Source organism: Globicephala melas, chromosome 20 (assembly GCF_963455315.2).
Source record: "Globicephala melas chromosome 20, mGloMel1.2, whole genome shotgun sequence".
Lineage (NCBI taxonomy): Eukaryota > Metazoa > Chordata > Mammalia > Artiodactyla > Delphinidae > Globicephala > Globicephala melas.
Window position 1 is genome coordinate 15,916,587 of NC_083333.1, and position 22,795 is coordinate 15,939,381.

General features: G+C 50.8%; 2 protein-coding genes across 6 annotated transcripts in view; one reads left to right on the top strand and one right to left on the bottom strand.

Moving 5' to 3' along the window:
* Nucleotides 1-1,389, top strand: part of ARHGAP44 (Rho GTPase activating protein 44) — a 143,236-nt gene extending 141,847 nt beyond the window's left edge. For 3 of the 4 annotated variants that reach the window (XM_030861384.2, XM_060290552.1, XM_060290553.1), the window contains one exon: nucleotides 1-1,389. In XM_030861384.2, the coding sequence (XP_030717244.1) occupies nucleotides 1-137 (137 nt within the window). In that variant the 3' untranslated portion in view covers nucleotides 138-1,389. The other variant, XM_060290554.1, reaches the window with a different exon arrangement.
* ELAC2 (elaC ribonuclease Z 2) overlaps nucleotides 1,358-22,795 on the bottom strand; it is a 27,430-nt gene continuing 5,992 nt past the window's right edge. The window contains exons 8-24 of one of the 2 annotated variants that reach the window (XM_030861380.3): nucleotides 22,077-22,135; nucleotides 10,575-10,633; nucleotides 10,414-10,486; nucleotides 9,723-9,835; nucleotides 9,427-9,522; nucleotides 8,526-8,664; nucleotides 8,365-8,450; nucleotides 7,074-7,192; nucleotides 5,997-6,093; nucleotides 4,787-4,925; nucleotides 4,524-4,562; nucleotides 4,244-4,353; nucleotides 3,836-3,935; nucleotides 3,603-3,723; nucleotides 3,381-3,459; nucleotides 2,782-2,926; nucleotides 1,358-2,411 (exon numbers count right to left, since the gene is read on the bottom strand). In XM_030861380.3, coding sequence (XP_030717240.1) covers nucleotides 2,193-2,411; nucleotides 2,782-2,926; nucleotides 3,381-3,459; nucleotides 3,603-3,723; nucleotides 3,836-3,935; nucleotides 4,244-4,353; nucleotides 4,524-4,562; nucleotides 4,787-4,925; nucleotides 5,997-6,093; nucleotides 7,074-7,192; nucleotides 8,365-8,450; nucleotides 8,526-8,664; nucleotides 9,427-9,522; nucleotides 9,723-9,835; nucleotides 10,414-10,486; nucleotides 10,575-10,633; nucleotides 22,077-22,135 — 1,793 coding nt within the window. In that variant the 3' untranslated portion in view covers nucleotides 1,358-2,192. Of the gene's footprint in view, nucleotides 2,412-2,781; nucleotides 2,927-3,380; nucleotides 3,460-3,602; nucleotides 3,724-3,835; nucleotides 3,936-4,243; nucleotides 4,354-4,523; nucleotides 4,563-4,786; nucleotides 4,926-5,996; nucleotides 6,094-7,073; nucleotides 7,193-8,364; nucleotides 8,665-9,426; nucleotides 9,523-9,722; nucleotides 9,836-10,413; nucleotides 10,487-10,574; nucleotides 10,634-22,076; nucleotides 22,136-22,795 lie in introns of both variants that reach the window. The other variant, XM_030861378.2, reaches the window with a different exon arrangement.

The window sequence follows — 22,795 nt, forward strand, 5'->3', positions numbered from 1 at the left end:
ATCTGGTCCACTTGGACGTCCCCTCCATCCACGCGGAGCTGGGCTCGGCGCTGCGCCTCGGTCCCCGGGAGCTCGTGCGGCGGCGCTCAGTGGCTGAGAAGAGGGACCCGGCGGAGTCCGAGAGCACGGCCCTCTGAGCGGCGCCGCCACACGCGTGTTCCCGCGGCTCCGTGCCGTCACGGCCGCCGCGAGGCTGGAGCGTGGCGGACACCCGTGTGGCAGGTGTCGGCCGCGTGGATTTTGTGCGTTCCCTCCGGGTGGGGACTCTGGCCTTTTGTTTGATCTTTGCCTTTCGACTTTGTGCCTATTTTGACCCCCTTTCAGCCTCCACGCCAAGTGACAGCCCCGTCCACCCAAGGGCCTGTGTCTCAGAAACGTCCTCCGCGGGGTGGGGCGTGGAGGGCCCAGCGGCCGGTCCACCCTGGCTGCCTGTCGCCTGAGCTGACGGCCACGGCGAGTCCTGCGCGACCAGCCTGATGGTACAGAGCGGGGACGGGGTGGGGGGCTTGCTTACAGGAGCCGAGAAGCCCGGGGCCCTGACCGGCCTGCTGCTTCGCAGGGGAGGGCGAACCTTCATCTGTGGGCTCTACAGGTAATGGCTAAAAACGACATCTGACAGTTTTACTTCTCCACGCCGTGGACTGAAGCTCCCTTTCCTATCTTATGGTTTTCTATTTCTGAATTTAAAGAGGGTCCTAAGGTAGCTCCCCAGGCCGCCCCCCTTCCCCCCGAACACTAGGTGTAGCTAAGTGCAGCCGCCCAGGAGCATCGGGGCATCCAGGGCACGAAGATGTGGGGTCGCCTCTTTCTGGAGGTCCCAGGTGAATAGCAATAACCCTGTTACCCGAAGCTCAGACAGGAAGGGGAAACCAGCCCGCGGAGACCCCAGGCCTGTGCCCTCGGCCCTGCGGCGTGGAGAGCTTTGCTCACCCTCCCCACGAAGGCCCCCCCCCCCAGCCCTCGGGGAGGAGACCCGGGGAGCCTGGTCACAGCTGGGATGAAGGGAGAGAGAAATAGATTCGGGTCATGCATGCGAAGCCCAACCTTACAGTTTTATCCTTTTACAATAGACAGGCCTATACAGGATATAATATTTGTATATATGAAATCTATATTTGTTTAATTTGAGCCATTCACCCCAAATCCATGTACAGGTGTACAATGAGAAACTTAAATGCTTATTTTTCCCAACAGAAAGTGTAAACTAACCCTCCTCCGACAGTGGGATTTGCCAACTTTCGACGTTAACGGCTTTGCTCGCTTGCTGGCAGGGCAGTTCAGTACCCAATTTGTAATGAGGCCCGGGGGGGTTGAGAGTGAGTTACCTTTAAATACATGTACAAACAGTCGTCAATGGTAATGGTATTAAAATAGATTTATTATCCCTGAGTGTGGCCTATCTTGTTTGTTTTAATAACAAGCTCAAGGGGCCACGGGAGTTGATGCCAGGCGCTGCCTCGGGAGGGACCCCGAGGTCACAGCAAGTCCTTAGTCTGCGTCTCCCAGCACCTGAAACTTTCAAGCTCCTTCTCTAGTCTCCCAGGAGGGAAGAATATGCAAATGCTAGCGACATCTTTTTTTAAAAAATTCTCTCTCTTTTCAAACAAACACTAACCTCAGTGTTGTTCATCCTCAAAAAGGAGGGCACTGGAGCCACCCCAGGCGGTATTTCTCAGCACTCTGTAGGGCGGTGAGTGGTTCTCGTCAGGGGCAAGCGGGGCAAGCAAGGAACCGGCCTCCTCTTTCGCCAGAACAATGGGAAGGCTTGCGTTTCCCCGGAGCCCCTGCACGGCCGGGCCCGGCCCACCACGGCTGTGAGTCTGCACAACTTGACTTCTGCCAAAAAACCAGGCTGCTGAGGTGTGGTGTCTCCCTGGGGGCAGGTCCCAAAGGGCCTCGCCACGATCAAACTGTTTCCAGGCACCTCGGTCCCCAGTGGTGGCACAGGGACAAAGCACTCGGGTTCCAAACGCGACCTTCACTGTGTTCCGTCCTTGGAGACGCTTTTCCTGGAGGCTTTGCGTCCACAGCCCCGCGCTTCTGAGGCCCGGCTGCCTCCGGGTAGAGGGGACGGCTGGGCCGCAGCGGGGGGCGCGCCCTGACTGCACGTGACAGACCAAAGACGCAGCGTGCACGGAGTCGACGACGGCCTCCTCTCCTCCAGCACGCAGCGGCTCCGCAGCGCCGCGTCGCTACTGGGCCCTGACCTTCTTGCTCTGCGGGCTCGGGGGCTGCTCGTCAGGGGCCCGTTTCCGCAGGGGCTCCGCGTCCCCACCAGCGAGCAGGGCCGCCCGCACCTGCCGCAGCTCCCTCCGCTCCCGCCGCTCCGCCATCTCCTCCAGGTCCCCGGCGAACAGGGCCTTCAGCGGCGTCATCAGCTTGGGCACTGTTGGGAGGTCCCCCAAGCTGACCTACGAAGCGAGATGAAGCAGAGGCTGGGGTGAGGCCATCACGGCTCCCAGGCACCGGCCACACCCCCGTCGGCAGATGCAGCCATCGTGTCAGGCCCAGCCGGGCAGAACCCGGGCACCCCCATGCCCAGTGGTGGGGACAGGCCCAGCCTGACCACACAGGAGGAGGACGCTGCCTCCCAGGCTTGTGCAGAAGCTCAGATGATGTCACTCTGGGCACCGACTGGGCCTAGAGGCTCTCAATGGACCGTGTCCAGAAGGCCCCGTGCCAGTCGTGTTGGGCAGTGGCCCGAGCCTGGCCACTTGCGCATGGATGTAGGGCGTCTCAGCCCCGCCCCCCCCCACCTGCCCCGCCCCAGCGGTCCCGCACCTTCATGTGGTCAAAGGCGATGCCGACTTTCTCGTTGAAGTCGGGGCTGAAGAGCGGGATCTTGGCATAGCGCTGGCTGAAGTGGTTCAACACGATGAACCCTGCGTTCATCCGCATCCCCACGCCGATGGCCTGGGAGGTGGTGCTGCAGAGAAGGGGCAACATGAGCCTGGAGGGAGCGAGTCACGCAGACACCCCGCCCAGACTGCCGGTCGGGCACCCGGGGGCGGGGCTCCCTGCTGCCGAGCCGGTCTTCCCACTGCCCCCAGGGGAGCCCAGGCTCTGTGCTCTCAGACCTCCCACCAGTGAGCACCTCTGAGAAAAGCAGGGGCTGCCGACTTCAGGCAACACGCTCTTCCCTTAAATAGCGCAAGATCCGCCCCCGGCCTCCCACTTATTCAGCGTTATTTCCAGTTCTTTCCCGAGCCGCGCCTCCCCCAGAACCTTGCCTGGAGGGCGCTGCAGAAATAAAGACCGAGGCTTGGGAAACAACTGCCTGGGGTCAGAAGCCCCCAGGGCCCCCGGAGGGAAGCAGACCAGCCCAGCATCAGCGGGGAGGAGCGGGGACCCGTTGACGCAGGCTCAGGGGGCTCCGCTACCTGTGTGTCTTTTCCATGGCTTCCTCTTCCAGGCCATCTTCCAAGGTGGCCTCATGGATCAGGAGGGTGGCGTCCTTCCCTAGAGCGTAAGCACAGGCCCTCTGAGAATACCGGCCGACCTGGGGTGCCCACAGCACTTGTCCCTGGGCCCTGGGAGGAGGCTGCGAGTCAGGACGACAGCCAGAATCGTTGGGGGGACCAGAGGTGACTGCCCCTGCTCACCCATCTGGACCAGAGCCTCACAGGGCATGGTGTCCCCCGAATAGACCACCTTCCAGCCGGACGTGTGGACCAGCGCGCAGCCGAAGGCATGCTTGCAGTGCCGGACCAGGCAGGTCTGAAACTGAGGAAGCGGGTGATGGGCTCGTGGCCCAGCTACCGACTCTCCCCCTCCTCCCCACGTCACACGCCCCTGTCCCCCAACCCGCCCTCCCATGCCCGGGCCCTCCCCTAACCTCCTCCAAGCCACAGGTTTCCAGCAGCAAACTAATCAACCTTTCCACTTTGGGGTTGGAGACCTCAGCTCCCTTCTGAAGGCATTTGGCAGGAATAATACTGTGAGAAGATTAAAAAACAAACATTTAATCTTAAGTTCAAGTCACTGACTGGAGAGGACCCCCAAATCGCTATGATAAAGAAAATTTAATTCCGTCATTGAGGCAGGGAGCGAGGGCACTCGGCCCTGGAACTGTGTCTGGGGGAAGTGTTGGCAAAGATCTAGGATCGGGAACAGAAGTGAGGAGGGCCGAGGAGAAACACGTCGAGGCAGAGGAACGTTTAGAGGTGGGAACCGCCTCCCCGTCTCCCTGCGGTCTGAGCCTGCCTCGCACGCTCACCGTCCAGGGCCCGAGCCGGGCGCTCACCTGACGTGGTGCAGCAGCGGCTGGCACTGGGTGTGGTACTGCTGGAGCCAGGCCCGCAGCTGCGTGGGGGCCACTACGAGCAGCGGGTGGCACGGCTTCCCCAGCGACACCTGGAACGGGGAGATCAGGGCGCCGAGCGCACGGCGCGCGTTGCAGGGAAAACGGCGTGCTGCGGCCCGAGGTATGGCTGTGCGCGCGCGTGCATGTCTGTGTGCGTGTCTGTGCGCATGCGCTCATTCCAAAGAAAGGCAGAAGGGCAGTCCAGTCCCGCACAACTCACCAGAGCCCGCTCCCGCTGCAGCAAGATGTTCAACAAGCCCTGGGAAAAAGGCGGGGACACATCAGCCAGGCCCACACCCGACCTCCTTCCCGCGTTGGGGCCCTGGGTGCCCGGCCCTCTAACAGACCCAGCCGCCCGCCTCCGGGCGAGGGCAGCTCCGAGCAGCCGCGTGGCGAGGTGAGACGCACGTGGCGCCGGGCTTGCGGACAAGCCCAGGCCTGGGAGGAGGTGCGCGGCCAGGAAGAGGGAGGCGGCCCGCTCACCGTGTGGTGGTCCGCGTGCAGGTGGGACACGAACACGGCGGCGAGGGTGCCCAGGAGCTGGTCTACTTCGTCCCCGTAGTGGCGGCACAGCTGCCCGAAGGTGCCCTCCCCGCAGTCCAGCAGCAGGGACACGTCGGAGCTATGGGAGGAGATGGTGGGAGGAGATGGTTTGCCCTCAGGGAGGAGGGCAGGACAAGGCTGGGTGCCCGTCTCCCGGGACCGCTCAGTTCCTCCCGCGGGAGCTGCTGTCAAGAGGATGGTGGTCTCACACGTCCATCCTCGTGACACGAAATACTGTCGTGACGTGAAGTGCACGGAGCGTACCTAGAGCTACACAGATGCTGGGCACCCAAGAGAGTCTCTGCAGTAGGAGAGGGTGAGGACATGAAATCCACAAGACTCTACTTAGAAGGAACGTGGTGACAGCCGCTGTGGCCGCCAGGAGACTCCGAGGCTCTGCTTTAGCTGGCGCGGCCCGGAGACAGCGGCTGCACCAATGCCCTCCGGGAAAGGCCGGGGCTGCTTCCCGCCAGCTCCTCCGTCACGAGAGAAACACGTCCCAGACCCGTGCGCTTCTGCTGTCGGGGTGCCCCTGACAACTGCCAAGTACGCTTAACGCGTTCTTTGGCCGTTAGCTATCCACCACCACCAGCACCCGGGTGACAAAGCAAAACTTAAAAACGAGCCTGGCTTCCCGCAGATGGCCCTGGTCCGCCTCCCTGCGGACCACCACCACCAGGCAAACCCAGGAGCCCCGAAGCCACTCCGCACCCCAGCGGCACCAGTGAGGGGCCCTGTGAGACAGAGGCGGACGCGAGTCCTGGCCTGGGTCTGCCCCACCGCCAGCCGTGAGCAGCCTGGGGCAGGTGCACCGATGATGGGGGTGCAGGAGGTGGCCAGTCACTGGTTCACAGGAGGGACGTGGAAACTTAGCGAGATGGCCCCTCAGCAGGGCGACGGCATACACGATACACGTCAGTGGTTTGCATCCGAAGACGTAACGGGCGGCCAGCTTGGGTGACTCCCTCCAGTCCAGCTAGCTACGGAGGCCGGAAACCGCCTGCCCCCCACCCCCGCCGGGCCCCCAGCCAAGACGGGCCTCCAGGGACGTACAGGCTGCACCGCAAGGTTAGCCTGGCGGGTGGAGCAGGGTCTGCTGAGAAAGCCCCGGGCTCCCCGCTGACGGGCCCCTCCTGTGCAGGATGAATACCTGATGTTGATGAGAGTGGAGCTGACGTTCCGGATCTTCATGGGGATCGCGGACCCCGTTCCGAGGAAGACCACTTCTGGATACCGGCTTCTCTTCTCTATGGAAAGACACGTCAAGTTGTTCACTTCTTCGGGTCAGAAGTGAGCCAGCACTGGAGTTAAGTCCAGCTCCCCAGGAGGGGCTGGTGGTCTGACCTCCTTACACACCGGCCTGGGGCGAGGGGCCCTGGTGCTGCCTGGGAAGGAGAATGAAGGAATTCCACGGGCCCTTCTTCAGCAGAGTTGCTCTAAGTGTTAAATAGCAAAGGCCACCTTTTCATGCTACAAGTCAGCATTTATCTCCCGGGGCTGGGGACCCCCGGCACAGGCCCTGCTGCACTTTGCAGTGGCTCCGAGGGGGGCCAGCTCCCCAGAGAAGAGGCAGAGCCGCCTAGATTCTGAAGATGGGGCCCCGCTCGGCCTGACAGGCCCCGGGTGCACGTTTACGAATGTAATCTAAATGGCCCTTTAACGTGCAAACCAGAAACCCATCTCAAGCCCACGGCATGTGCAGCCAGGAGGGCATCTTAAAACACCGGCCTGGTGCCAGCTGGGTTAAACCTGAACCCGCCCTCTGGTCCAGCCTTGTTTCTCCGCCTCATTCGTGAGCTGAACACAACACTGGGAAAACCAAGTACTAGAAAGAGGTCCCGGAGTTCCCCAGACTGCTCTTCCTGTCAGGGCGGTGAGAGCCCAGCAAGGTGAGTGCCATGGCCAGGACCTTCCGTGGATCCTTCCCGGCAACACCAGGACTAGACTACCAGCTCTGCCCAGGGCCTCACAGGAGGCCCCAGACCCGCCGCACTCAGCTCAGCGTGGGCCTCGCCAGGAGAGCCTGGGCACTGTCACCTAGCCTCCAACCTAACCGGTCCGGGCGGGGGCCGGCACTGGTGGTCTTAAGTGGAGGCCAGAGAAGCAGTGGCTTCAGCAGGTACACGGGGCTCGACGGGGCCACGGTGACCCTCCACTCAGTGCTGTGTGAACAGCTGCAGGAGGGCAGGGGCCAGGAGACACCGGGGCTGGTCCCGGTCTGGCTCACCCGCCGGGGCCGGGCCGTCCTGCACAGTCTTCCTGTACTCCTGCACGCTCTCCTGGAAATTGGGCAACTCCAGGGCCTCGGCAATGAATTCCTCAGGGTCGCAGGTCATGATGGCATCCCTGCAAGAAGAAGGCATCTCAGGGCATCAGGGGGAGCGTGTGGCCCCAGGCAACCACCCTGCACAGCCAGCTCAATCCCTGGGGACCGCCTGCAGAAAGTGCTTTCAAATCTAAGTGACTGGGGCCTGGGGCAGCTCCGCTCTCCTGCCCGGCAGACCTTCTCCCAGCTCAGGGGGTCTCACAGTTCCGGCTGCTCAGAACCTCTCAGCTCAAAGCGGGACGGGGCAGCCCTGGCACTCCTGACATGTCGGGGGGGGGGGACGGTGTGGGCACCCTACGCAGCCTCCTGACCTCTGCTCACTACACCCGCTAGCATCGGGCGTCCCCCGGCGCTGAGGGAGGGAAGGGGGCCCCTCAAGGGCCCCAACGATTCACTGCAACGGTGCCCGGTGTCCAGCAGTGGTCCAGAACGGGGTCTGCCCGGACACAGACACCACGGCGTGCACGGGCCACTTCCAGTTATTCGAGGGTGAGCTTTTAAAAGCTAAAGACGCAGGGCAGCAAGGGCCTCTCAGGAGGCTGGCTGGGGTGGACGCCACGGCGCCTTTCACCAGGCGCCTCGGGCAGCGCCGCCCCCGACCCGCTAACCCCCCTCACAATCACCCTAAGGGAACACGGTTCTCCTCCAGGACTTTGAGATAAGGCACTTGTTTCGTTACAACAGCAAAAAGCTGGAAATGCCTCCAACACACCAACCCCCGTCTCTGGAACACGGGCAACAGTGTCCTTACGCAGCCTCTCATGACGGGAAAAGACTGGCAGCGGGTCAGGCCCTGAACCCGCGGTGCAGACGTGTATTTTAACACGTCCCCACGTACTCAGAGATAAAAAACACAAAATGCTAACCACCGCCGTGTCAGGGTGATGGGATTAGGGCTGACTTTCTTCCCCCTACGCTCACTCATTTTCCACATTCCAAAACAACGCACACACGGCTGTTAGCAGAGGCAACTTTCAGGAAAGGACGGCCGTCAGCCCCCGTCTCCCCGCCTCCCCGGGTCAGCTGATGATGGGACGCAGCCACCGTCTGCCACCCATCGTCTGCGGCTCTTCCCGGGTCCGACGCGGAAACCACGCGGCTGAGCAGCCTGCGCCGCTGACCCCTGGGCCCCACCCCCACCCCCGAACGAGCCTGACGCGCCCCGCCCCCCGCCGGCTGAGACCACACCCACCTCTGCCACTCGCGCCGGGGCCGGAGCTGGTACTTGAGGAGACACTGGCCGCGGACCAGGGGCACGCAGGGGGCAAGCCCTCCTTCCTGCAAGAGAAGGAGCCGCGGTCCGCGGGGGGCAGCTGCCTGCGGGGTGGGCAGCGGGCCAAGCTGAGCCACTACCTGGGGGCGGAGGCTGGCGAGCGGGGGGAAGATGCCGGGGTGGATGAGGCCGAGCTGCGTCTGGATCTTGTGGCTGCGGAGGTTGTGGACCGACTCACAGTGCTCGTTCAGGACCAGGTGCTGGGTGTCGGGCCCGAACCTAAGACGCACACCGTCAGCACAGTGTCCTTCTGGGAAGACTCCCACCCACGGGGCGGCACCGGGGGCGGGGCGGCCAGGTACTGGGAATGTTCAAGAGGGTGAGCGACCTGTCCACCGAGGTCACCCTACGTGGCCAGACGCAGCCCTGCCCCTCCTCCTCCGAGCCCGGCGTCTCTACAAAGTCAGAGGCCCTGGGTGTGGGGGAAGAGCACCCGGAAAGCCAGGGGCAAGTACAGCGCTGGGGACTTGGACACACAGGGAGCATGGGGGGAGAAAGAGGAAAACTGCGATGGGCGTCAGCACTCAGACCCCGAGGGGCAGAGGACCCGGGCGCCGAGGAGGGACTGCCGGGGCCGGCGGGGGAGGGCAGTGTCACCACACGTCATCACGCGCCCAGGTCCAACCCCAGCAAGTCCTTCCACCCGGCGCCGACCTCGGCCAACGAAAACAGGAGAGTAGGACCCGTCCTCCCAGTCACTGAACATGGGTTGTGGGCAAGATCGGGAGAGGGAAATGAAGCGTGTTTGCTGCCTGACGTGTCGCGGACATTCAGTAAACTGAAGCTGCGGCTTTATCCTTGCAAGACTCTTCTTTAGGAAACACGCACGGGATGGTCCAGAGGCAGGATTTGTTCAGAGCTCGGGAAACCAGCCCCAGGCAAGCGGGGACGCCCCCAGGATCCAGGGAGGGCGGGAACCCCAGGGAGAGCTCAGGCGGGGGGCAGGGGCGGCAGTGGAACCGTGCCTGGCAGGGCTCCTACCTCTCCATCCACTGCTGATATCTGCTGTCCAGGAGCACGTGCTCCGGGGTCATGTGGACCACCAGGGCCACGGGGGCTTCGGCTTTTCCTTGGAAACTGGGAGGAAGGAAGCAGGGGGCTCTGCTGGGTCAAGTGGTGCAAACTCAGGACACGCGGACCCGGGGCCGGGCAGCCAGGGAGGGCGCTGCATGAGCCGTGGTGGCCCAGGCCTCGGCAGCGGCAGCACAGGTCAGTGCCAGGCCGGCCTTCCCGAGCAGTGTCGGCTCTCACCTCTCCGCCCGGAGACCCCTCCTTACCTCCTGAAGGTGGCATTCTCACAGAGGGGCTGAATGAATCCTTCGTCTGGACATTCTACCACAACGAAAGTGACCCTGGGGTCTGGGGCGGTGCAGATCTCTTCAGGCAAAATCTGTGAAGTCACTGAGGTCAGGATGTGCTCCCAGGGCAGGCCCTGGAGTCACCTGCTAACGCCGCATCACCCCCTCCAGAGAAGCGCCGACATAAGACCACCACCTGCGCCCTTCTCGCCCTCTCCGCTGACACGCAGACAGGCGGCTGCCGGCTGGCAGAGGGCGTTTCACACCTGGCGTGGCCAGACGGCCCGGCATGGCACGCACGGTTCTCTCAGGTCGTGTGGTCCTGACGTCCTCACATCTCGTGACATCATCATTCCCCTGGGCCACACATCTGAATTCCACCCTTATGGGGTCCACCCTGAGCTCAAGTACAAAGGGGAGCATCCATCCTATGAGGAGACCCCCAAATCCTAAAGAGACAACCTCCAGAAATGGCCCGACACGGCCAGCGCTGATGCGCACGACAAGCCTAGACAAGAGACCCTACTGTATCGCTCAGCGAAGTGCTGAAATCCAAGCTGTTCAGTGCCCTCAGAAGTGGTGTCTGCAGGGCCTGACCCAGGCAGTGACTCTGTCCAGCGTCCCGGCCCCTGCCTGTCACTGCTGAGACCGCAGCAACAGGGCACCTCACCTCTCTTCCTTCGAATGTGATGCTTTTCCCGTCCTTGACAGCAGCAATGATGGGCGCAATGGCAGCTGTTCCGCTGAAACGAGAGGCGAGGCCTCGGTGAGGGCGGGGCTCTGGGAGCTCAGCGAGCCCGGCGAGGCCCCCCAGCTGTCCCCGCCACTCACACTGGGAGGCCCAGCTCCTTCGCTTTGAGTACTAAGAAGTTTCCCTTCTTCATGTGGAGCTGTAAGGAAGAGATCTCCATGTAATTCCAGTGACGGATGAAGAAGCTTGGTTTTCATCATTCGTTTTGAAATCACTTGAGTTTAGCACTAAAAGCTGAATGATTTAAAACCAAGGTGTTTTATTTCCCATTAACTCCTTACACATCTAATAAAATGCAATCCATTTCCACATCAAATAAGACGTGTCCTCCAAGTACCTGGAGGAGAAAACACTGTTGCTTTTATCATCCTGCGCAGGTCAAGTAACAGCCAAAGGAGTGTCACCAGAACACGTTCTAGCAGAAATGATCGCGTAACCACCACGTGACACGGCATTCCAGTGACAAGGACAGGGTAGAGCGTGTGGATGGTTTTTCTCCTCTACTTTTCACGTATTTGGCAAAACTGTGCTGTTGCTTTTATACGAAGTTACAATAAAAAGTTCCCAGTATTCTCTTATTATGTTAAAAGGGAAACCAATAATCCTAACACAAAAGCTCGTAATCATTCTGTACTTAAAAACTCATGTCCCAACGTTTTAGAAATCCACGCATTTCACACCTAATAACAGGAAAAAGTCAGAAATGGCATAAAATGTTAATGAGTCTTTCAGGGTTGACTTATATTTGAATTTCATTTTCTTCCTTAGATCTTTAGAAGCTATTTGCTTTTCCTTTCAACTTCCTGCATTTAGGACACTACTCTTAGGGCTGAGTCTCCAGTTTGGATCCGAAAGCCTTATTAGGACTCTAGGATTTTCTATCTTGGAAAACGTTATGCTAGAGGAATGATGACAGCTTAACGTGAGCACATAATACAAAGATGACAGAACTTAGATGACACCTTCAGATAACGACATTAACAAGCACTGTGGTGACCACAGACCCAGATGAAACTGGATGGAAGCAAAATGTTTCTGATGTTTCACAGGAATGTCAGGTCTAAGGCTGGCAAAACCCATGCCTCCACGACAAGCTCAGTTCAACCCGTGGAGAAAGTTGTTCCCGTCTGAAAACCCAACGCCAGCTCACAGGCCCCAGGGCAGCAGACGGCTGCCCGAAGCCCAGGCTCGTATCGGACAAGAGCTTCTCAGACCCTCACACCCAGAGCCTATTTCTCCCACCTCCCAGAACTTGAACTAGCTTTGCTTTACCGCCTTCTGAACCCTGTGCCGAGAAGCAGCCCATTTTCAGGGAAGGGCAAAGGGGCTGCAGGATGACACAGCGGGAGCAGCGTGCACCAGGTGGGAGGAGCCAGAGGCCAGGACGCAGGACGCAGCCCGCAGCGACGCGGCTCCCAGGACAGCTGCCCCCAGACAGCGCCCTGATCGCACAGGACACACCATGCTCGACGTGATCTGTTCAGGAAGGACTGATGCGATGCCACTCAAAAGATTACCACGTAAACTGCTCTAGAAAATTATTCTGCTGCCTAAAAATTCAGACACACAGAAGCAATAAGCCTATGGGCAACAGTACTTAACTTTTACAGAAGTTAAGTACTTATTATATCTAAGTAAAATAGATATAAACTATTTTTATAGATATAGATATTACTTTTTACTATGTAAGTAAGTTGATAGAAGTTATCCTGGCAACAATCTTACAACTAACAACTAATATTACCACTGACCTTTCATAACTGTGTTCACTTGCTGGTGTTAAAATTTTTTACAAATGGATGAAAATTACAAATGTATTTTAAAATCAACTTTACCAAGTCGACTTTAAATCAAATATATTGCTTTAAAAAAAAAAAAAAAATCAAAGCTCACGAAAAAGCAACGTAGTCTTACCGGAGATTAGACAACTGTTTGCTGCAGGTTCTAGTAAAATAAAATTTTAATGCAAAGTCCTACTGAAAGTAGGCAATTAGATCTGAAAAACACGTGATTGTAATCACATTTTCATAGAATTTGACCAACTTCAGTTTAGCAATCTAGGCCTCTGTGAATGCTAAACCAATATTAAAATTAGTCCAGGGTCGACCCACCAAGGTCATGTGACTTTTCTGGACTGTTAAACTTTGTTGTAATAAAATGAGAGAGAAAAAAAAAATTAGTCCAATGTCAGAAGCTTAACGACTACAGTAAGATGATATAAAACAGAGTTGAAGGAGCCTAAATAAAGGCCTGATTCATTTGAAGGGAAATGAAGCTTTTTATGAAAAAGTAGTCTTTTGATCCTTCTCAAACTCTTCGAAAAAATCGAATAGGGAACACTCCCAGACATTGTATGAAGCCACCATCACCCGATACCAAAACCAGACAAAGACAACACCAAAAAAGAAAATTACAGGCCAGTATCTTTGATGAATATAGATGCAAAAATTCTCAACAAAATATTAGCAAACTGAATCCCAGCAACACACAAAAAAGATCATACACCACGATCAAGTGGGATTTATCCCAGGAATGCAAGGATTCTTCAATATATGCAAATCAATGTGATACACCATATTAACAAATTGAAGGAAAAAACCATATGATCATCTCAATAGATGCAGAAAAAGCTTTCAACAAAATTCAACACCCATTTATAATAAAAACTCTCCAAAAGGTGGGCAGAGAGGGAACCTACCTCAACATAATAAAGGCCATATGTGACAAACCCACAGCAAACATTATTCTCAATGGTGAAAAAACTGAAATGATTTCCTCTAAAATCAGGAACAAGACAAGGGTGCCCACTCTCGTCATTATCATTCAACGTAGCTTTGCAAGTCCTAGCCACGTCATTCAGAGAAGAAAAAGAAATAAAAGGAATCCAAACTGGCAAAGAAGAAGTAAAACTGTCACTGTTTGCAGGTGACATGATACTATACATAGAAAATCCTAAAGATGCCACCAGCAAACTACTAGAGCTAATCAATGAATTTAGTAAAGTTGCAGGGTACAAATTAATACACAGAAATCTCTTGCAGTCCTATACACTAACAACAAAAGACCAGAAAGAGAAATTAAGGAAACAATATCCCACTTACTGCAACAAAAAGAATACTTAGGAATAAACCTACCTAAGGAGGCAAAAGACCTGTATGCAGAAAACTTTAAGATACTGATGAAAGAAATCAAAGATGACACAAACACATATAGAGATATACCATGTACTTGGATTGGAAGAATCAATATTGTGAAAATGACTGTACTACCCAAAGCAATCTACAGATTCAATGCAATCCCTATCAAACTACCAATGGCATTTTTCACAGAATTAAAATAAAAACTTTTACAATTTGTATGGAAACACAAAAGACCTCCAATAGCCAACGCAATCTTGAGAAAGAAAAACAGAACTGGAGGAATCAGCCTCCCTGACTTCAGAGTATATACTACAAAGCCACAGTAATCAAGACAGTATGGTACTGGCACAAAAACAGATATATATATATACATATATCAATGGAGCAGGATAGAAAGCCCAGAGATAAACCCACGCATATATGGTCACCTAATCTATGACAAATCAGGCAAAAACATACAATTGAGAGGGCTTCCCTGGTGGCACAGTGGTTAAGAATCCGCCTGGCAATGCAGGGGACTCAGGTTTGAGCCCGGGTCCGGGAAGATCCCACATGCCGCGGAGCAACTAAGCCCGTGCACCACAACTACTGAAGCCTGCGTGCCTAGAGCCCGTGCTCCGCAGCAAGAGAAGCCGCCGCAATGAGAAGCCCGCACACCGCAACAAGGAGTAGCCCCCGCTCGCCGCAACTAGAGAAAAGCCTGGGCGCAGGAATGAAGACCCAACGCAGCCAAACATAAATAAAATAAATTTTTAAAACTTAAAAAAATATATATACAATGGAGAAAAGACAGCCTCTTCAGTAAGTGGTGCTGGGAAAACTGGACAGCTACATATAAAAGAATGAAATTGGAACACTCCCTAACACCATACACAAAAATAAACTCAAAATGAATTAAAGACCTAAATGTAAGGCCAGACACTGTAAAACTCTTAGAGGAAAAAGCAGACAGAATGCTCTTTGACATATATCACAACATCTTTTTCGACCCATTCCTTAGAGTAATGAAAATTAAAACAAAAATAAACAAATGGAACCTAATGAAACTTCAAAGCTTTTGCACAGCAAAGGAAACCATAAACGAGACGAAAAGACAACCCTCAGAATGGGAGAAAATATTTGCAGACAAAGTAACTGACAAAGGATTAATCTCCAAAATATACAAGCAGCTCAAACAGCTCAATATCAAAAAAACAAACAACCCAATCAAAAAATGGGCAGAAGACCTAAATAGACATTTCTCCAAAGAAAACAAACACATGGCCAACAAGCACGTGAAAAGATGCTCAACATCACTAATTATCAGAATAATGCAAATCAAAACTACAATGAGGTATCACCTCACACTGGTCAGAATGGCCATCATCAAAAAATCTACAAACAATAAATGCTGGAGAGTGTGTGGAGAAAAGGGAACCTCCGATACACTATTGGTGGGAACGCAAATTGATTCAGCCACTGTGGAAAACAGCACGGAGTTTCCTTAAAAAACTAAAAATAGAACTACCCATTACTGGGCATATACCCAGAGAAAACCATAATTCAAAAAAATACATGCACCCCAATGCTCACAGCAGCTCTATTTACAATAGCAAAGACATGGAAGCAACCTAAATGTCCATCAAGAGAGGAATGGATAAAGAAGATGTGGTACGTATATACAACGGAATATTACTCAGCAATAAAAAGGAACGAAATTGGGTAATCTGTAGGGACATGGATGGAGTGTCATACGCAGTGAAATAAGGGAGAAAGAGAAAAGCAAATGTCATATAATAACGCATATATGTGGAATCTAGAAAACATAAGTTATCTTATTTGCAAAGCCGAAATAGAGACACAGACGTAGAGAACAAATGTATGGATATCAAGGGGGAAGCGGGTGGGGCGGGAGGAATTGGGAGACTGGGATTGACACATACACATTATTGGTACTATTTATAAAATAGACAACTGATGGGAACACACTGTATAGCACAGGGAACTCTACCTAATGCACTGTGGTAACCTAAACGGGAGGGAAGTCCAAAAGGGAGGGGATATCTGTACGTGTATGGCTGATTCACCGTTGTGCACTGGAGGCTAACACACATTGGAAAGCAAACATACTCCAATAAAAATTAATTTAAAAAAAAAGCAATCCCCAAATCCTCAGAAATATTTCTGCTGTAATTTAAAAAAAAACATGGGGTCCATAGACATAATGGAGTATTACTCAGCCATTAAAAAGAGAAAAATGAAATAATGCCATTTCCAGCCACAGGGAAGGAGGTAGAGGTGATCATACTAAGTGAAGGTAGTGAGACAGGGAAAGACAAGTATCATATGACACCACTCATGGGTGGAACCTAAAAGTGGATACACATGAACTTTACAAAACAGACACAGCCTCACAGACTCAGAAGAGAAACCTGTGGTTACCGAAGGGGAAAGGCGGTGGGCAGGGAGACATGAGCAGGTTGAGATTAACATATACACACTCTTATTTATAAAATAATCAACAAGGACCCAGGCTACAGCACAAGGAACCCTACTCAACACTCTGGAATAACCGATATGGGAAGAGGACCCGAAAAAGCACACATAGGTCTATGTATGAGGAAATCAAGTTCCTGTACACGGAGGAAAAAACAGCAGTGATAACAAAACCCGCAACGCTGTAAATCACCTACGCTCCAATAAAAAATAAAATTTAAAATAGAAAAAAAAGAAATGCCAAATCTGTGCCCCTCAGGCCTTGGTGCCCTGAGCTGGTGTCACGTCCCTGGAGCCCGAGCAGGCTTGGGGCCCAAGGCTGGCCCGCCAAGGGCTAAGGGAGCCAGGGAGGACATGCCAGCAGACGAGCCCCGCACCCTCTCCAGACCCAGGCGGGTTTATTCCTATTAACAAATGGAAGGGTAAAAACCATATGATCAGCGAAACCAAGCAGGGTGCGCCCAAAGGATGGTGGCGCCCACGCGCTGGAAGAGCTCCGAGTCCGCGCCTCCTTTGGGTCGCCCCACCTACCCACGGAAGACAGCACCCTCGGCAGAGCGGTGACGCCGGAGTGGGGACTGGCTGAAGGCGGGCCGGAAGGGGTGAGGGGAAGAAGTCCCGAGACACAAGCCTGGGGCGTTTCTTCTGGCCCATTGCCCTCTAACTGGCAACCCAGGAACAGCACTTTGCCTCAGGCTCTGGTTGCCGGGACCCAGAGCCGGTCACGGAGAAATGCTGCCGCCTTGTGGCCGTTTCCCGTAACAACAACTTTAAAACCAGTGCTGAGGGGCACTTGATCTTCACAAGGCCTGCGGGGCTGTGAATGACACCTGCCCTCAAGAAATGCCCTGGGGTAAATCATCGGAAAAGAATTCAAAACGGGGCTGACTTTCAACAGGCCAATTTCAAGAGGTAAATTATGCACACACTGTATTAAAAAATAAAAATTAAAAAAGCACATGGAAAGATACTCAACATCAGTCAGTATCAAAGAAATGCTAATCAAAATTACAATGAGGTATCACCTCACAGCGGTCAGAATGGTGTCATCGTCAAAAAAAAGTCTACAAAGAATAAATGCTGGAGAGGGCATGGGGAAGAGAGAACCCTCCTACACCGTTGGTGGGGATGTAAATTGGTACAGCCACTATGGAGAACAGTATGGAGGTTCCTTAAAAAACTAAACGTAGAGTTAGCATATGATCCAGCAATCCCAGTCCTGGGCTTAGATCCGGAGAAAATCCTAATTCGAAAGGACACGAGCACCCCTATTTTCAGGGCAGCACTATTTACAATAGCCAAGACACGGAAGTACCCAAATCGTCCAATGACAGATAAATGAAGCATATGTGGTACATATATGCACTGGAATACTACTCGGCCATAAAAAAAGAATGAACTAATGCCATTTCCAGCAACAAGGATGGACCGAGAGATTATCATACTCAGTGAAGTAGGCCAGAGAGAGAAAGACAAATTCAATTACAGGTGCAATCTATACATTCGTACAATCCAACTAATTTACAAAAGAGAAACAGACTCACAGACTCACAGACTAAGAAAACTTATGGTTATCGAAAAGGAAAGATGGGGGGGAATAATTTAGGAGGTTGGTTATATTCAGTCGATATTCAAAAAGGACCTACTGAATAACACAGGGAACACTACTGAACACACTGTAAGAACTTATACTGGGGAAAAGAAACCGAGAAAGAATACATATACGTCAATGTATAACTAAATCAAGTTCTTGTATGCCTAAAACAAACACAACCTTGGAAGAAATCAACTCTACTCCAATATAAAATAAAAATTAAATTAAAAGAAAAGAAAAAGAAAAAACAGAGTGGAGCATGGAGAAGTGCTGCCGCCTTGTGGCTCTTTCCCGTAACAACAGCTTTGAAACCCGTGCTGATGGGCACTGAATACTCACAAGGCCTGTGGGGCTGTCAAGGAAAGACACCTGTCCTCCAGAAATGCCCCAGGTAGGGCATCGCAAAAGAATTCAGAAGAGGGCAGACACCTGAGAAGCCAGTTTCAAGAGGTGCGTTTTACTTACCCCATTTACAAAAAACCACATGAAAAGATGTCCAACACTGTTAGAGAAATGCAAACCAAAACAACAAGGTTATCACCTTACACTGGTCAGAACTGCCACTGTCAAACAGTCGACAAACAATGAAGGCTGGAGAGGGTGTGGAGAAAAGGGAACCCTCCTGTACTGCTGGTGGGAATGTAAATTGATACAGCCACTACGGAGAACAGTATGGAGGTTCCTTAAAAAACTAAAAATAGAGCTCCCATATGACCCAGCAATCCCACTACTGGGCATATACCCTGAGAGAACCATAATTCAAAGAGAGACATGCACCACAATGTTCACTGCAGCTCTATTTACAATAGCCAGAACATGGAAGCAACCTAAGTGTCCATCCACAGACGAATGGATAAAGAAGATGTGGTACATATATACAATGGACTATTACTCAGCCATAGAAAGGAACAAAATTGGGTCATCTGTAGAGATATGGATGGATCTAGAAAACTGTCAAACAGTGAAGTAAGTCAGAAAGAGAAAAACAAATATCATATATTAAAGCATACATGTTGAATCTGAAAAAATTGGTGTAGACAATCTTATTTACAAAGCAGAAATAGACACAGAGATGTAGAGAAGAAATGTATGGCTCCCAAGTTGGGGGGCGATGAACTGGGATATTGAGATTGACATGTAAACACTATTGATACTATGTATAAAACAGATAACTAATGAGAACCTATTGTATAGCTCAGGGAACTCTACCCAATTCTGTAGTGACGTAAATCAGAAGGAAATCCAAAAAAATAGGGGATGTATGTATACGTATAGCTGATTCACTTTGCTATACAGTAGAAACACAATACTGTAAAGCAACTATACTCCAATAAAAAAAAAATTAGTACGTCAGCAGTGTAACAACTACAGGAAGATGATATAAACTAAAAGAGGTGAAGGAGCCTCAATAAAGGCCTGATTCATTTGAAGGGAAACAAAGCTTTTTGTGAACAAGTAGTCCTTTAATCCTTCTCAAACTCTTCCAAAAAATTGAAGAGGGAACACTCCCAAAGACATTCTATGAAGCCATCATCACCCTGATACCAAAACCAGACAAAGACAACACCAAAAAAGAAAATTACAGGCCAACATCTTTGATGAATATAGATGCAAAAGTTCAACAAAATATTAGCAAACTGAACCCAACAATACACAAAAAAGATCACACACCACAACCAAGTGGGATTCATCCCAAGTTCACAAGGATGGTCCAACATACTCAAATCAATGTGATACACCACGTCAACAAAAGACAAAAAACACACGATCAATAGATGCAGAAAAAGCATTCGACAAAATTTAACATCCATTCATGATAAAAACTCTTATCAAAGTGCGTAGAGAGGGACCACGTCTCAAGATAATAAAAGCTATTTATGACAAACCCACAGTCAACATAATACTCAATGGTGAAAAGCTGAAAGCCTTCCTGCTAAAATCTGGAACAAGGATGTTCCACTCTCACCTCTTCTATTCAACGTAGTACTGGAAGTCCTAGCCACAGTAATCAAAGAAGAAAAAGAATTTAAAGGTATCCAAATTGGAAGGGAAGAGGCAAAACTGTCATTATTTGCAAATAATATACTATATATAGAAAACCCTAAAGACTACACACAGAAACTACCAGAACTGATAAACCAATTCAGCAAGGTAGCAGGATACAAGATTAACATACAGAAATCAGTTGCATTTCTTTACATTAACAATGAAATATCAGAAAGGGAATGTAAAAAAATAATACCTTTTAAAATCACAACCCAAAGAATAAAATACTTAGGAATAAACCTTGCCAAGGAAGTGAAAGACATATGCTGAGAACTATAACATTAATAAAGGAAGTTGAAGATGACTTAAAGAAATGGAAAGATATCCCATGCTCTTGAATAGGAGAAATTAATATTGTTAAAATGGCCATACTACCTAAAGCAATCTACAGATGTAATGTGATCCCTATCAAATTACCCATGACATTTTTCAAAGAAGTAGAACAATCCTAAAATTCATATGGAACCACAAAAGATCCAGAATTGCCAGAGCAATCCTGAAGAAAAAGAACAAAGCAGGAAGCATAACCCGCCCCGAGACTTCAGACAATACTACAAAGCTACAGCAAGCAAAACAGCATGGTACTGCCACAAAAACAGACAAATGGATCAATGGAACCAAAGAGAGAGCCCAGAAATAAACCCACACACCTACTGCCAATTAATCTTCAACAAAGGAGGCAAGAATATACAATGGGAAAAACAGTCTCTTCAGCAAGTGGTGTTGGGAAAGTTGGACAGCCACATGTAAATCAACGAAGTTAGAACACACCTTCTCACCATACACAAAAGTAAACTCAAAATGGCTTAAAGAATTAAACATAAAACATGACACCATAAAACTCCTAGAAGAGAACACAGTCAAAACATTCTCTGACATAAACCCTACCAATGTTTTCTTGGTCAGTCTCCCAAGGCAACAGAAATAAAAACAAACAAATGGGACTTAATCAAACTTACAAGCTTTTGCACAGCAAAGGAAACCATAAACAAAATGAAAAGACAACCTGTAGAATGGAAGAAAATATTTGCAAACAATGCAACAAACAAGGGCTAATTTCCAAAATATACAAACCGCTCATACAACTCAACACCAGAAAAACCAAACAACCCAATCCAAAAATGGGCAGAAGACCTCAACAGATATTTCTCCAAAGAAGACATACAGATGGCCAATAGGAACATGAAAAGACACTCAACATTGCTAATTATTAGGGAAATGCAAATCAAAACTACAATGAGCTACCACCTCACACCGGTCAGAACGGCCATCATTCAAAGTCTACAAATAAATGCTGGAGAGGGTGTGGAGAAAAGGGAATCCTCCTACACTGTTGGTGCAAATGTAAATTGGTTCAGCCACTATGGAAAACAGTATGGAGGTTCCTCAGAAAACCAAAAATAGAGCTACCATACAATCCAGCAATCCCACTGCTGGGCATATATCCAGACAAAAGTCTAATTCAAAAAGATACATGCACCCCTATGATCACAGCAGCACTATTCACAGCAGCCAAGACACAGAAACCACCTAAATGTCCATCAGCAGATGAATGAATAAAGATGTGGTACATATCTACAATGGAATACTCCTCAGCCATAAAAAAGAATGAAATGCCATTTGCAGTAACTTGGATGCCAACTAGAGATTATCACACTAAGTGAAGTAAGTCAGAAAGAGAAAGACAAATACCATATGCTATCACTAATATGTGGAATCTAAAATATGACACAAATGAACTTATCTATGAAACAGACTCACAGACAGAGAACAGACTTGTGGTGGGTGCGGGGCGGGGGAGGGATGGAGTGGGAGGTTGGGATTAGCAGATGCAAAGTATTATATATAGAATGGATACACAGCAAGGTCCTACTGCATAGCACAGGGAACTGTCAATATCCTGTGATAAACCATAATGGAAAAGAATATAAAAAAGAACGTATATGTGTATAACTGAGTCACTTTGCTATACAGCAGTAATTAACACAACACTGTAAATCAACTACTTCAAACAAAACACTGTAAATCAACTACTTCAAACAAAAAAAAATTCCTAAAAAAAAAAGTTGTCTTTAACTTCAGAAACTTATCAACTATTTCTGAAGTTCAAGAGAGAAGCTCACAGCCAAATATGAAACATGTCTCTGTAGCCTGACTCTGGCTGGAAGAGAATCTGGAAGTACATACAAGCATAGGTGGTTTACTGGGAACCAGGGCAACTGTTTCCTCTGAACACAGGTGACGGTAGGAGCTGCTACCTTCAAACTACCGGAAACCCTTAGGTCACCAGACACATGTTCATGCAGAGTGTCCGGCAAGGTGCTTACCTTACAGACAAAAGCTACGACCAAGGAGGGGTCCCTGCCGTGCGTTTTCTGGCCAACACCTGAGGAGAAACAAATCCGACCACACAAGGTAAATAGCAATGTCTCCAGGTGCCACAGATCGGTGATCGTCTGATACCTAATCTGACTTCACACAAACTTATATGGAGGGAACTGTTCGGATACAAAGGTCAAAGAAACACTGGTATTTTTTCTCAAGCAGATCTTTTCTTTTTCCTACTCGTGTTGAGATCCGAGTAAACAAAAATGCAAAATGCCAACCAGAAAATGGCAAGTGAAATGTTTAAAACAATGACATTTTACCTAGATTTACCTAGAAGTGGAGATGTGGGGGAAAAGTAAGTTGTAACGTGCTTCACAAACAAGTGTAGGAATATGGGAAATAACACAAAAGCTACAAGGCCTGCAGAAACGACGTGGGTGTCAGCCCTCACCCGAGCCACCCAAAAAGGACAGCACAGAGGGCCAGCCCCTTGTCAGTCCTCAGACAGACACGGCCTCGAGGCAGAGACAGTAACTTATCAACCCTGCCCACCCCTGGACGACAGCATCCTCAAGCAGCCCAATTCGTGTGATACGTCTCATCCTGGCATTTTAATCCAGTTTCCCAGTAGGCTGTCATTCTGGAAGAAAAGGTGCAAATCCACTCGTTGATATAACTGTTCTGCCTGCTTAGCTGTTAGGTTCTGCACTCAGGAAAA